The sequence below is a fragment of the Geotrypetes seraphini genome, chromosome 19 (assembly GCF_902459505.1).
Source record: "Geotrypetes seraphini chromosome 19, aGeoSer1.1, whole genome shotgun sequence".
NCBI classification, from domain to species: Eukaryota; Metazoa; Chordata; class Amphibia; order Gymnophiona; family Dermophiidae; genus Geotrypetes; species Geotrypetes seraphini.
Genome location: NC_047102.1, coordinates 25,899,515 through 25,914,617, shown reverse-complemented (window position 1 = coordinate 25,914,617; position 15,103 = coordinate 25,899,515). Strand labels below are relative to the sequence as shown.

The following is a 15,103-nucleotide window of genomic DNA, read 5'->3' as shown; positions in this document are numbered from 1 at the left end:
AAAAATTGGTAAAAAATTCTAAAAAATATTTTTGAAAATTACATACAAGGTGGCTTCATAGCCTTAAATAAGTTTATATTTTGGCTATATTTATAAATTGAATGTTCTGGCACCTTGATAATAATTTCAATATTTGTGCGTGGATTTGATTAAAATCCTTCTCCGGCACAAAAGCTCAAATGAGGCAATCTTCTTTCTGTCTTGCTTCTGTAGTGTCCACCTTTCACATCTGTAATTGACCACTGAGAAAATGAGTGTGTAGACAAGTCAGATCTTCGTTTGGAGAATATTTACTGAATGATAAAAATCGTGATATGAACAGGTTGAGCAGTTAAGGAGGACGTATTTGTACAGAAAGGTAAAACAGATAGCGTGTTAGCAGATGCACAGGTACAACACAAGCCAGCGACTCCCTGTATTCCTTATCTACATGTGCAAAACAGACTCTTTCACATCCTGAAATTGAAACGAAAGACCGTCAGGGTGTATTTTCTATGCTGATTTTTCATACTGGATGCTTTGATCACTTCCAGAAAGTCTGAGAAGTAGGATATCCGTGTTCTTTTAACCCTTGGACTGCCAGGCAGAAAAACACAGTAGGTGCAAATGTTGCTACCCAAGGGGTATGTTGCAAAATCTGAACCGATGGGTAAAAACAAATTTCATATTTGTATGGGCGGGCAACCTCTAGACTAGTGGTTTCCAAACCTGTCTTGAGGCACGTTAACCAAGTCAGGTTTTCAGGATATCCATAAGGCAAATCTGCAGGTACTTCCTTGCAAATGAGGTGGTGGAGCTCTGTTCAGCCCTGATATAACAAAACGACAGTTAAAGCATGCAGCAATATTTAGAACACATTTTACTTCACTCCTGTGATTAAAAAAATCCCATGTAAACCTGATGCAGTAATCTAATGATGTGATAATGCATTGGGATTAATAATTTTGAGCTAAAATCCAAATAAATATGTGTTCTAAGGTACATATATCGAGGGAACAATGTATAATACTCGTATTTGTTTTTTTAACAGGTGTTAAAATACCAAAATTATGTATTTATTATAATTTGCATTAGTTTACTGTAACACTGCCTTAATTGCTTGCAAATTTATCTCTTGTGTAATTTTGCAAATATCCTGAAAACCAGACTGATTGTGGGTGCTCCAGAACTGATTTTGATCCACACTCTAAGCCAAATGTCCTCCCCCCAAAAGACCTGTTTTTCTTAGACGCAGACACTTAAGTTGCTTACAATCTCTCTTTCTCTTGTTGTTCTTTAAGTATTTTGTTGGTCTCCAGCGCCAGTCTCTTCTGATGCATTAGCTCCTGGCGTTCTAGTTCATGGCGTCGCCGCTCTATCAACCTCTCATCCTCCGTCATGAACAGCTCTCTTCCCTGTAATCATGAAGCAAAGGGAAATAAATGCAAAACGTGCAACTAAGTGCTTCATGATATTTTCTGTCAAGAACATATTGAAGGCAATTTTCAAACTATACAGGAAATAGATAGCTAGCTACAAATCTGACCCCACACCTTTCAAATATGGTGTTCCCCAAGGCGCCTTTCTATCCCCCCTCATATTTAAAATCTATGTAAAATGTAATTAGTGCCAATTAACTGCAAAAATTCATTGACATCGATTCATTTCTGTTATTGTCTTGTTAGCTAATAGCTAATTTGGATGTCACATGTAGAATCTATGGATATGTGAGTTGTGTACGCATGCCTAGAACTTATTTATTCATTTATGCAATTCGATTTCTATCCCGTCCTCCCAGTAGCTCAGAACGGGTTACAAGCCAACATTCACAGTGGAATACATTAGGACAGTACAATGACTATGCAGCAACTTAAGTACAAGAATGGAGAAAAGAGAGCAGAAAAGAAGGGGGTATTTAAGTGGGGGGGAAGGGTGGTCGATTGCAGCTGGATTTTTAGTTCACTGCTTTCCGGAAGGTCATCAATGAGCTCTGTAATTTGATTTGCGGGGGGAGTTGGTTCCAGAGTTGAGGGATGAAGTGGCTGTAGGAATGTTTGCGGGCAGTTTCTGACACGCGAGACCTTCCTGGGGGGATGCACAGGCATTTCTCCGTTTCTGAGTGGAGGAGGCAGATGAGGGTGTACAAAGGTAGCTTGGATCCTATTTAGGCTGGGGTGGTGGCGTAGATTCTTTTATTTGCTATTACCAGGGCCTTGAATATAGAAACATAGAAATATAGAACATGACGGCAGAAAAGGGCCACGGCCCATCTAGTCTGCCCACACTAATGGCCCACCCCCTAACTACCTCCATGAAGAGATCCCACATGCCAATCCCATCTTTTCTTAAAATCTGGCACGCTGCTGGCCTCAATTACCTGTTAGAACATAAGCGTTGCCTCTGCCAGGTCAGACCAGGGGTCCATCGTGCCCGGCAGTCCGCTCCTGCGGCGGCCCCCCAGGTCCATGACCTGAAAGTGTTCCCTACCTAACCTAAAATATCCATACCCTATTCGCTCAATGTCCTGTAAGGTAAACCTCTATCTGTACCCTGTTATCCCCTTTGCTTCCAGGAAATCATCCAGTCCCTTTTTGAACCCCAGAATTGTACTCTGTCCTATCACCTCTCCGGGAAGCGCGTTCCAGGTGTCCACCACCCTCTGAGTGAAGAAGAACCTCCTTGCATTCGTTATGAATCTGTCCCCTCTCAGTTTTTCTGAATGACCTCTTGTTTTAGTTGTCCCTGCTAGTCTAAAGAATCTGTCCCTCTCCACCTTTTCCATGCCTTTCATGATTTTATAAGTTTCTATCATGTCCCCTCTCAGTCTCCGCTTCTCCAGGGTAAAGAGCCCCAGCCTGTCCAACCGTTCGGCATATGAAAGGTTCTCCATACCCTTTATCATCCTCGTTGCCCTCCTCTGGACCCTCTCGAGTATTGCCATGTCCTTCTTGAGGTATGGCGACCAGTATTGGACGCAGTATTCCAGATGCGGGCGCACCATTGCTCGATACAGTGGCAGGATAACTTATTTTGTTCTGGTAGTGATACCTTTTTTGATAATGCCCAACATTCTGTTCGCTTTTTTTGAGGCTGCTGCACATTGTGCCGCCTGCTTCATTGTGTTATCCACCAATACCCCCAGATCTCTTTCTTGGCTGCTTTCCCCGAGTACCCTCCCTCCCATCGTATAGCTGTACATGGAGTTCCCCTTCCCTATGTGCAAGACCTTACATTTCTCCACATTGAAGCTCATCTGCCATTTTTTTGCCCACTCACTCAGTTTGTTCAGAAGATTATTCCAGCGATCAACCATCCTTTCGGTGAAGAAATATTTTCTGGTGTCGCCATGAAATTTCCCACCCCTGATTTTCAACGGATGCATTTGTTGACAGGCATTATTTGCTAGACTAATTAAAAGGAGGCTCCTCTTACAAAGCCATGCTAGCGATTCCTATGTGGCAAATGCGTCAAAGACAATTCTATTCCTACAGGTTTCATCATATTTGTCACACAGGAATCACTAGAGTGGCTTTGTAAAAGGAGCCCCAAAGGGGAAGACAGTAAACACTATCTGGAAAGACATCAGCTTTGCTCCAGCTGACATTTCAGTTGGTCTAGGTTTATTGGCGTTGCGGACAGGCTACTTACTGCTCCTGCCACTACGGTGATGGTCAGGGTACGACTGCTTTTCAGCACTCTCACAGCCTGCAGAAGAAAAAGACAGTGAATTACAGTGATTAATGACCATGGTGAAACAGACTTCCGACACAAAAATGTAATCCGACATATTCTCTAGCCCACAATCCTGATCACAAATTGACAATGTAAGTTTCAAATAAAATAAAAAATGTATACAGTGAGATGAAAAGAGCTAAGATACACTGCATGAGGACAATCATATGGCAGATAGTTTATGCACTAGAGATATACAGGCCCCCACTTCATATTCACGGGTTTAGGACTCGTGACTTCAGCTATTCATGAGTTTCTAAACCCTGACCCACCCCGCCTCCCTCCCGGACCACACCACACCTTACTTGTAAAGCCTGGTGGTCTAGTGGTGAAGTGGGAAAGGAGAGATCTTCCTAGTCTCCTGCCCTGTGCAGAGCCACAAACAAAAATGTCTGCTGTGAGTTCCCGAGGTTTTGCGAGAATACAGCAGGAACTCATGGCAGCCATTTTTGTTCATGGCTCTGCACAGGGCAGAAGTGCTGGAAGATCACGCCTGCCCCGCTTCACCATGAGACCACAAGGCTTTAAAAGTAAGGTGTGGAGAGGTCCGAGAGGCAGGGGTGGGTCAGAGTCAGCCCTAAGTAAGGTGTGGAGAAGTCCAGGAAGTGGGATACAGAAGATGAAAAAGTGAGGCAAACTGGAAACAACCACAGCAATCACAACCCTCACTTATTTGGGTCAATTACAGGATGGCAAGAGGGCTAGCAAAGCCAATGATCCAGCTTTGGCTCATTTAATTGCCTCCTCTTTAAATGCAGCTTGCTTGTCTGTTGCTGTATTTCTTACTATTACTTTTCAAAAATAAATACTACAATTTCATGAAAATACTCCACAAGTTATAGAACCAATATATATCTAAAAAATACAATATGCTGTATAATAGTAATAAATATTCATTAATCTAAGTGAAGTGCTCAGTCACCAACCGATCCGGGCATAAAGTACCGTTAAAAGTACAAGCACCGGTTGTACAACAGGGACCGTCATAGCACTCACAGTCCCTAAACCTTCCTTATACAGTAATAATTGTCAAGAAGAAATGAAAAAACACTTATCTTCAAATAAGCAAAAAGAAGGTAGCAACCAGACAAAGGAGAACCCATGCTCCATTCACATACCCCCCAATCAGAGAAGTCAAACGGAAAAAACTGTATAATGGCCTCCTGGCCACACAAGCAGCGAGATTAGACCGCCAACTCTCTACTTTGCTGATAATGACCCCTGACTGCAGAACATTTAGAAAAGAAATAAAAACCATACTATTAAAAAAATCCCCGATACCCAACAATCGAAACCAACCTAACGCCTCCCCACTCTCTAAAACAACCCAACGCCACAAGAACTACTTCATCCCTATGAACCAAGTTGACTACTCCCTAACTATTCTAGAATTCCTCTGGAAATGGCCAGATAGATCCTTTTTGTAATCCGCCTTGAACCGCAAGGTAACGGCGGAATAGAAATCACTAATGTAATGTAAATACTGCTGCATTAGAAATGGGCTTAACACATAGGAAAGTCCTGTGTTAAAATGCAATAGATCTATTTTCTAATGCATTGTAGTAAAAACACACTTAAAAACAGTAATAACATTAAAACACTAACAATGTTTCATTTCAACGGCCCAAAAAGTTCAATGTTGGGATTTACACTTGCTACCTTGGAAATCTAGATTTTAGAAAGGTGCTCCTATTGAGCAATACTCCACTGGAGGGATCAGGTGAGGTCTCGCCCTTAATTTCCCAATTGTTGATGTCTTCCATGAATGTGAGACTGGCAAAGTATATCGGGCTCAGCAACAGCCTCAGAGAAAAAAAAAAAGGTTTATTTCTGGCACATAAACATTTATTTTGCTATTTGATAACAAAGTTCATGTGCCTATGAGGAACCTTTCATATTTTAGATGTTTATGACTCTAAAATGGCCGCTCCTGTTGGAAGTAACCTACTACTACTATTATTTCTAAAGCGCTCCCAGACGTACGCAGCGCTGTACAGAGTCACAAAGAAGAAGACAGTTTCTGCTTAAAAGAGGTTACAATCTAAACAGACAAACAGGATGTCATGGATACAGTTAAGGGGAACAGTTACTAATAACTGGGGTTAACAGTAAAATAGCACATCTTAATAAGAGTCAATGTTGATAACTTCTCCCCTTAATTATAGAAAGAAGAAAAGTCTCTAGAAGTCAAAAAAGCGCTGCTATATGTAATAAAAGTGAGACAAATATAGGGCAATCAAGCCATTGCGACATCACTGATGAGTTTATCTCTTAACCCTTTCAGGACCATAAGGATCGTAGGCCAATTTTTGTGGTTTTGACGACATTTTTATGGTAAAAAGGGCTTGCAGATGCCAAAAAATTGATTTTTTTTGTGAAATATCATTATTTTTTTTTTTTTAAATCACATTTCTGGCTTATGGACAGTGTGGCAAGTGAATCTTCTCGTCAATCTGGAAACGACGCTAATGAATGAATGTCGGAACCAGTTTGTTTACATAAAGGCAGTATCATATGGAATCCGTACATATCAAATTTAGAACTGTAGACTATCCCAATCAAAATTTATAGGATTTTAAAGTTATGGGACAAATATGTCCCTTGGTCCTGAAAGGGTTAAGCACTGGTGGAATGTGGCATTATGACATCACAATACCCTTGAAAAAAGGCCAACAAAAGATCAGAAAGATCTCAATGTGCTCATAAATAGAGATGAAGACTATATATATCAAGTGCCCAAAGCCAGTTACCAGAGCGAGTCATAGTTACTAAGCTTATAGAAGGGCTATCATTGATAAACGTCTTATTTTCTCTATGAGCAGTATATATATTTGGCTATTGCTTAATATATGGAGACCTTCCGTCGGGAGGAAAGCCGGGCAATATACTAGACCCGAGCTAAGTATTATACAGCATAAGTTAAATAATATCACGGTATATTAAGCAATAGCCAAATAAATATACTACTCATATTGAAAATAAGAAGTTTATCAATGATAGCCCTTCTATAAGCCTAGTAACTATGACTCGCTCTGGTAACTGGCTTTGGGCACTTGAGATATATAGTCTTCATCTCTATTTATGAGCACGTTGGGATCTTTCTGATTTTTTGTTGGCCTTTTTTCAAGGGTCTTGAGTAGTTATACTGCTGATTGGATTTGATTATTATGACATCACAATACCCGCTCTGGAATGTTGCCACTCTTTGGGTTTCTCCCAGGTACTTGAACTACCGTATTTTCACGCAAATAACACGCACCCGTATAAAACGCGCACACGTGTATAGCGCGCAGAAATCACGATGATAAGCACAAAAACTTTGGTATAACGCGCTCACGATTATACCGCGCATGCTGCCCGACTCTCCGTTCACCCCCCTGACTTCCGTGCACTGCCCCGACTTTCCGTGCGCTGTCCCGACTCTCCGTTCACCCCCCTGACTTCCGTGCACTGCCCCGCCTCTCCGTGCGCTGTCCCGACTCTCCGTTCACCCCCCCCCTGACTTCCGTGCACTGCCCCGACTTTCCGTGCGCTGTCCCGACTCTCCGTTCGCCCCCCCTGACTTCCGTGCACTGCCCCGACTTTCCGTGCGCTGTCCCGACTCTCCGTTCACCCCCCTGACTTCCGTGCACTGCCCCGCCTCTCCGTGCGCTGTCCCGACTCTCCGTTCACCCCCCCCTGACTTCCGTGCACTGTCCCCCCTTGAAGGTCTGTCCCCATCCTGAAAGCCTGATGCCCCCCCCCCCCGACGTCCGATACATCCCTCCCCCCGAAGGACCGCCGACTCCCCAACAATATCGGGCCAGGAGGGAGCCCAAATCCTCCTGGCCACGGCGACCCCCTAACCCCACCCCGCACTACATTACGGGCAGGAGGGATCCCAGGCCCTCCTGCCCTCGACGCAAACCCCCCTCCCCCCAACGACCGCCCCCCCCCAAGAACCTCCGACCGCCCCCCCAGCCGACCCGCGACCCCCCCTGGCGACCCCCACGACCCCCCCACCCCCCTTCCCCGTACCTTTGGTAGTTGGGCCAGAAGGGAGCCCAAACCCTCCTGGCCACGGCGACCCCCTAACCCCACCCCGCACTACATTACGGGCAGGAGGGATCCCAGGCCCTCCTGCCCTCGACGCAAACCCCCCCCCCCCCCAACCACCGCCCCCCCCAAGAACCTCCGACCGCTCCCCCAGCCGACCCGCGACCCCCACGACCCCCCCCCCCCCCTTCCCCGTACCTTTGGTAGTTGGCCGGACAGACGGGAGCCAAACCCGCCTGTCCGGCAGGCAGCCAACGAAGGAATGAGGCCGGATTGGCCCATCCGTCCTAAAGCTCCGCCTACTGGTGGGGCCTAAGGCGCGTGGGCCAATCAGAATAGGCCCTGGAGCCTTAGGTCCCACCTGGGGGCGCGGCCTGAGGCACATGGTCGGGTTGGGCCCATGTGCCTCAGGCCGCGCCCCCAGGTGGGACCTAAGGCTCCAGGGCCTATTCTGATTGGCCCACGCGCCTTAGGCCCCACCAGTAGGCGGAGCTTTAGGACGGATGGGCCAATCCGGCCTCATTCCTTCGTTGGCTGCCTGCCGGACAGGCGGGTTTGGCTCCCGTCTGTCCGGCCAACTTCCAAAGGTACGGGGAAGGGGGGTGGGGGGGTCGTGGGGGTCGCCAGGGGGGGTCGCGGGTCGGCTGGGGGGGCGGTCGGAGGTTCTTGGGGGGGGGGGACGGTCGTTGGGGGGGAGGGGGGTTTGCGTCGAGGGCAGGAGGGCCTGGGATCCCTCCTGCCCGTAATGTAGTGCGGGGTGGGGTTAGGGGGTCGCCGTGGCCAGGAGGGTTTGGGCTCCCTTCTGGCCCGATATTGTCGGGAAGTCGGCGGTCCTTCGGGGTGGGGGTGCGAGTGGTCCTGCGGGGGGGGGGGATGTATCGGACGTCGGGGAGTCGGCCGGGCAAGAGGGCTTGGGCTCCCTCTTGCTCCGATCGTGGATGCGGGTGCGGGTGGGAGCGCGTGCGAGTGGTCGTTCGGGGTGGGGGTGCGAGTGGTCCTGCTGGGGGGGTGAATCGGGCGTCGGGCGGGGTGGGAACTATGTTTGAAAACTTTCGTATACCGCGCTCACGCATATAACGCGCGAGGGGTATGCGCGGTAGGTAAAAACGCGTATAACGCGCGCGTTATATGCGTGAAAATACGGTACTACTATTAATTATTTCTACAGAGCTACCAGACATACACAGCGCTGTAGAGTCACAAGGAAGACTGTCCCTGCTCGAAAGAGCTTACAATCTAAACAGCCACATTAACAGGCTCACCTTGATCCACATGTTTATTAACATCTTCAACATAATCTAACAGATTGGGTAAGGCAAGACTTCCTTTGCTACATCCATGTGGGCTCTGCCTCATTAAGCCCTATCTATCTCTACAGCCAATAATGGCTTTCTGGTACATATGTCAAGGTCATGAGTCTGAAGTTTCCTGGATTACCCTGGAGCCCTATTTAAAGACTGGCATTACACTGATCACCCTGCAATCCTCAGGGACTGTAACATTACCTTTGCCAATCCTATCATTCTCTCTGGAACTCCCCAAACCTCTATATGTCCTACCTGTCTGTCCAAACTAGAGCGTCGGGAGCAGAACGGGCCATTCAGCGTGGTTCACCGCGCTACAAACTGCTAGCGCAGTTTGATAGAAGAGGCCCTTAGTTGCTATTAAGGTAAAATTATGGTCTTACCTGTTAATTTTCTTTCCTTTAGAAGCAGCAGATGAATCCAGACTAGTGGGTATAGCTCACATCGACCAGCAGGTGGAGATAGAGAACTGATTAACAGTTGGCCTTAAAGCCTGGTGTTCCTCTTGTTACTTCAGTTATGCATTTTGCCCAAGCAGCCCGAAAGGAGCATGAGCATCCCCAAAACTTCATTCCAGTAGAAAATGGGCCCCTAAATAATACAATTACCAACCATATCCCAACTGAAACCATAAACAAACACCCTACACACATACAGTGCCCTTGGGGAGGGGCTCTGGATTCATCTGCTGCTTCTAAAGGAAAGAAAATTAACAGGTAAGACCATAATTTTACCTTCCATAGCAAAGCAGCAGATGAATCCAGACTAGTGGGATGTAGCAAAGCAAACTCAAACCGGGTGGGACGCCAATGCCGCCTCCGCCAGTACCGCAGTGCCAAAACTTGCCTCCGCACTGGCTGCTACGTCTAAGCGATAATGCTTCGAAAAGGTATTACCCGACGACCAAGTGGCCGCTCGGCAAATTTCCTCCAAAGACATCCCCCCGGACTCCGCCCAAGACGTAGCCAATGCCCGAGTGGAATGAGCATGAAGGTGCTCCGGTACTTTCTTACCTGTCAACACATAAGCCGAAGCAATCGTCTCCTTGACCCAACGCGCAATGGACGCTTTAGACGCCGCCATCCCCTTGTTCTTACCCGCGAACAATACAAAGAGATGGTCCGACCTACGAAAATCATTCGTCACTCCCAAATAATGGAGAAGCATACGCCGCACATCCAGTCGACGCAAAGACAAAAATCGTTTACCCTAATCCTCCTTCCGGAAGGACGGGAGGAATACACTCTGGTTCACATGAAATGAAGAAATCACCTTAGGCAGGAAGGACGGCACCGGCCGCACTGACACCCCCGTCTCAGAAAAACGTAAGAAGGGTTCTCTGCAAGAAAGCGCCTGAAGCTCCGATACTCGCCTCGCCGAAGCCATTGCCACCAAGAACACTGTTTTCAGCGTGACATCCTTCAAAGTGGCCGCTGACAGGGGTTCAAAAGGTGCCCCCTGCAACCTCCCCAGGACGAGTTTAAGATTCCAGGAAGGACAAATTCGCCTTACCGGCGGGCGGATATGGTGAACCCCTTTGAGGAAACGGACCACGTCCGGCTGCGACGCCAGCGACGCGCCAGCCACCCGGCCCCTGTAACAGGCAAGGGCCGCCACCTGAACCCTTAAAGAGTTATAGGCTAATCCTTTCTCTACGCCTTCCTGCAGAAAGGCAAGAATAGCCGCCAGAGATGCATGGAAGGGCGCGATTCCCTGTCGACCGCACCAAGCATCAAAAATCTTCCAGACTCTCGCATAGGAGGTCGAAGTCGAAATCTTCTTAGCTTTAAGAAGCGTGGCAATCACCTGCTCCGAATAGCCCTTCTTCTTTAGCCTTGACCGCTCAAGAGCCAGGCCGTAAGACCAAAGCGGGCCGGATCTTCCATCCAGATTGGGCCCTGAGTTAGTAAGTCCGGAGTTACCTGGAACGTCACCCGATCGCCTACTGAAAACTGAACGAGATCTGCGTACCACGGTCGACGCGGCCAATCCGGAGCCAGCAGGATCACCCTGCCGTGAAAGAGAGCGATGCGTTGTAACACCCGCCCTATCATGGGCCAAGGCGGGAACACATACAGAAGGGAATTTGGAGGCCATGGGAGGGCCAACGCGTCCACCCCCTCCGAGCCCGTCTCCGTGCGCCTGCTGAAGAAGCGAGGCAACTTCGCATTGCGGGACGAAGCCATGAGATCCAACTCTGGCAACCCCCACCGACGGACTAGCAGGTCGAACGCTCGAGCCGACAACTCCCACTCGCCCGGATCTAGAAGATTTCTGCTGAGGAAGTCCGCTTGCACGTTTTCGTGACCTGCAATGTATGCCGCCGACAGAAGCGGAACATGCCCTTCTGCCCACTGAAACAATATCCTTGCCTCTTCGGCCAACTGCGGACTCCGAGTGCCCCCCTGACGATTGACATATGCTACCGCCGTGACACTGTCCGAAAAGATTCTGGTCGGTCTGTCCTGAATCAGGGATTGAAAAGCCCTCAGCGCCAATCTGATCGCTTTTAACTCCAACAAATTGATGGGCCACTGTGCTTCCTCTAAGGACCACACTCCCTGCACCGATGCTTGCAGGCACTGGGCCCCCCAGCCCCTCAGACTGGCATCCGTCGTCACCACCACCCACTCCGGTGTGGCTAACGGCATGCCCCGCCACAGGTGCAACTCGTGTAGCCACCATTGCATGCTGCGAGCCGCCCGAGGACTCCATCGGAGACGCACATTGTAGTCCAGAGAAGCTGGGGACCAGCGAGAGAGAAGCGACTGTTGTAAGGGTCTCATGTGGCCCCGAGCCCAGGGGACCACCTCCAGAGTCGCTACCATGGAGCCCAAAACCTGCACATAATCCCAAACCCGAGGTCTGGGCGACCCGAGAAGTAGGCGAATCTGAGCCTGCAATTTCTCTCCCCGGTCTCGGGGTAGAAATACTCTCCCCAGAGCAGTGTCGAATCTGACCCCCAGATGTACCAAAGACTGCGACGGGGACAGAAAACTCTTGGGAAAATTGACGATCCACCCTAACGACTGAAGGAGAGATATTACCCTCTGAGTAACCGACAAACTCTCCTGTCTGGACGAGGCGCGGATCAGCCAGTCGTCTAAGTAAGGGTGTACCCGAATCCCTTCCTTGCGAAGAGAGGCTGCTACCACGACCATGACTTTGGAAAAGGTGCGGGGAGCCGTCGCCAGGCCAAAGGGCATTGCCCGAAACTGATAGTGCTGGCCAAGAATCGCAAACCTTAGATACCGCTGATGCGGAGGCCAGATCGGGATATGTAGGTACGCCTCCTTGAGATCTAGGGACGTGAGGAACTCTCCCGGTCGAACTGCCGCAATGACCGAGCGTACCGTCTCCATCCGGAAATGGCGAACATTGAGAAATCTGTTGACCACTTTGAGGTCCAGCACCGGTCTGAACGACCCCCCCTTCTTTGGAACAATGAAGTACAGGGAATATATCCCGCGGCCTACCTCTTCCGGGGGTACCGGTACCACCGCCCCCAGATCGAGCAGCCCCTGAAGAGTCATGCGGACCGCCTCTCCCTTGGCCGCCCCATGGCACGGGGACACCAAGAAAGAATCTTCGACGGGAGAGGCGAACTCCAACTTGTACCCTTCCCGAACAATGTCCAACACCCACTGATCTGACGTGATTGTGGCCCACTCCGCCCGGAACGCCGAAAGCCGGCCCCCTAAGGGAAGGGCGGAGGGAGCCAAGCCACCGTCATTGCGGAGTGCGACTTGGTGGGGTACGTGTTGGCTGACCTGAAGAGGGTTTCGTCGTACGAAAGGAACTCCTCTGCTGAAACCTAGGCCTCGCCGCAGAGAAAGAACCATATGCTGATCTGAAGAATGGTTTACCAGGCCTGGACCGCCTCACATCTCTGAAGCGCGGTCTAGACGAGGAGGACCTCACCGGGGGCCTAGCCCTATCCTCCGGTAGACGCTGTGTTTTGGTATCCCCAAAATCTTTCACCAATCTCTCTAAGTCCTCTCCAAATAATAAACCTCCCTTAAAAGGGAGTCTCACCAGCCTAAGCTTGGATGCAGCATCTGCTGCCCAATGTCGGAGCCATAAGGATCTGCGCGATACCACTGACAGAGACATCTGTTTCGCAGATGCTCGAACAATGTCATATAAGGAGTCTGCCAAATAGGCCAAGCCTGACTCCAAATCAGCCAGTTCCGAAGGGACAGAACCCCCGGACTCCATTAAATTATCGGTCATCCCTTGTGACCACTGCAAACATGTCCTCACCGCATACGAGCTGCAAATAGCGGCCTGTAAGGTAACCGCAGCTACTTCAAAGGACATTTTTAGTGAAGATTCAATCTTCCTATCCTGCGCATCCTTTAGTGTCACCCCCCCTTCCACCGGCAAGGTAGTCTTTTTCGTTACCGCTGCCACCAAAGCGTCCACCCTAGGTAACCGAAACTTTTCAAGTTCGGTCGGGTCAACCGGATACAGGAGCCGCATGGCCTTTGCCACTCGTAAACTGGCCTCCGGCGTATCCCATTGCGCCGAGATCAGCTCCTGCATGGCTTCATGCACCGGAAAGGACCTAGGTGGCTTACGCGTACCTGCCATCAGGGGGTTACCCGACACCTTAGCATCCTCCTGAGAGATATTTAAACCCTGCAAAGCCTTGGAAATCAAGGACGCCAGCTCCTCTCTATGAAACAGCCGGAGCGCAGAAGGATCATCAACTTCCCTGCCCGGGGGATCCTCTGCCTCCCAATCTAAGACCTCCCCTTCCTCTAATGATTCAGGAAGGGAGAAAGGTGATAAGGGAAGATTACCCTCCGCGTCCACGGTCGCGAGTCTGCGTTTCTTCGCCCCCTGCGACCGCCCAGGCGACAGCACAGGCCCCGTAGTCGGGCCGGCATTAGCACCGGATAAGCCCGTGGAGGTAGAAGGCCCAGGGAGGGACGGCCAGGTCGCCGGTACCGACTGGGCCGGCTGCGAGCCCTGTAGCAGAAAAGCTCGGTGCAATAGCATAATAAACTCCGGGGAGAAGGAACTCACCCCCATTAAAGAAGAACCGGCCTGATCACTGCTAGGGCGCGCAGCCGCGCCGTCCCCTAGCGACCCTGGCTCCCCGACCGCTGCTGACCTCCCCTCAGCCGCGGCAGAGCCTTGCCGTCCCCCCGAGTCGCCCTCGAGGCCCGGGGAAGTAGACCGTGCCCCGCTGACACGGGAGATGTCTAACTCACACGCTTGCAGGAAGGCATCTTCTGCCGGTGTATCCCCACACCCTGCAGAGCAGAAGCCCGACAGTGCTCGGCGCTTCCCACAGCGCGAGCACCGCTGAGTAGCCTCTGCTGCCATCGCTAAAAACGGCGATACAAAAAACTTTTTTTTTTTTTTTTTTCACAAACGCGGTAACACGCCGCCGCGCCGACTCCGCCCACCCCCCGCTACCGCCGGAACGACCCGAACGACCGAACGCAAGAGGAGGCAGACAGCAAACCAAGTTACTCACCAACCGGTCCCCCGCTCTAACTGCAGTCGGGTAACAGCTGGTAATCGCACTGAAAGCCACACGAACACAGCACGGCTCAGCACAAGCAGGAAGTCGTTGGTTTTTTTTTTTTTGTTTTGTTTTTTTTTTTTTTTACTGGAATGAAGAAACCTAAGCACAAACCTCCTGCAGTGGCCCAAGAACCCGCTCAAACAAACGGAGGGGAGGGTGGAGAAGGGACCTGGGAGGGCCCAGGTGTAGCTCCCAAAGCCGGCACCGATCAGCCAGGCACCCCTGTCCTACTGAAGAGACAGAGTCTCAACAGAGGAAGCCACAGGAACACCACCTAAACCGGCTCCAGCCAGAATCCAGGAGCTAGTAGAGTAAGCTCCATTCCTGCTGGGAGATAGAGCAAAACTGAAGTAACAAGAGGAACACCAGGCTTTAAGGCCAACTGTTAATCAGTTCTCTATCTCCACCTGCTGGTCGATGTGAGCTATACCCACTAGTCTGGATTCATCTGCTGCTTTGCTATGGAAGCAGAGTTAATAGTACAATAACTCGTCTTAACAGTAGCCCACTCTAA

General features: G+C 49.8%; 1 protein-coding gene across 8 annotated transcripts in view; it reads right to left on the bottom strand.

Moving 5' to 3' along the window:
- The window catches only part of USH1C (USH1 protein network component harmonin), a 154,956-nt gene that overhangs the window by 62,291 nt on the left and 77,562 nt on the right, over positions 1-15,103 (bottom strand). For all 8 annotated transcript variants that reach the window (XM_033928390.1, XM_033928393.1, XM_033928396.1 and 5 more), the window contains exons 11-12: positions 3,628-3,684; positions 1,252-1,394 (exon numbers count right to left, since the gene is read on the bottom strand). In XM_033928390.1, coding sequence (XP_033784281.1) covers positions 1,252-1,394; positions 3,628-3,684 — 200 coding nt within the window. The remainder of the gene's footprint in view (positions 1-1,251; positions 1,395-3,627; positions 3,685-15,103) is intronic.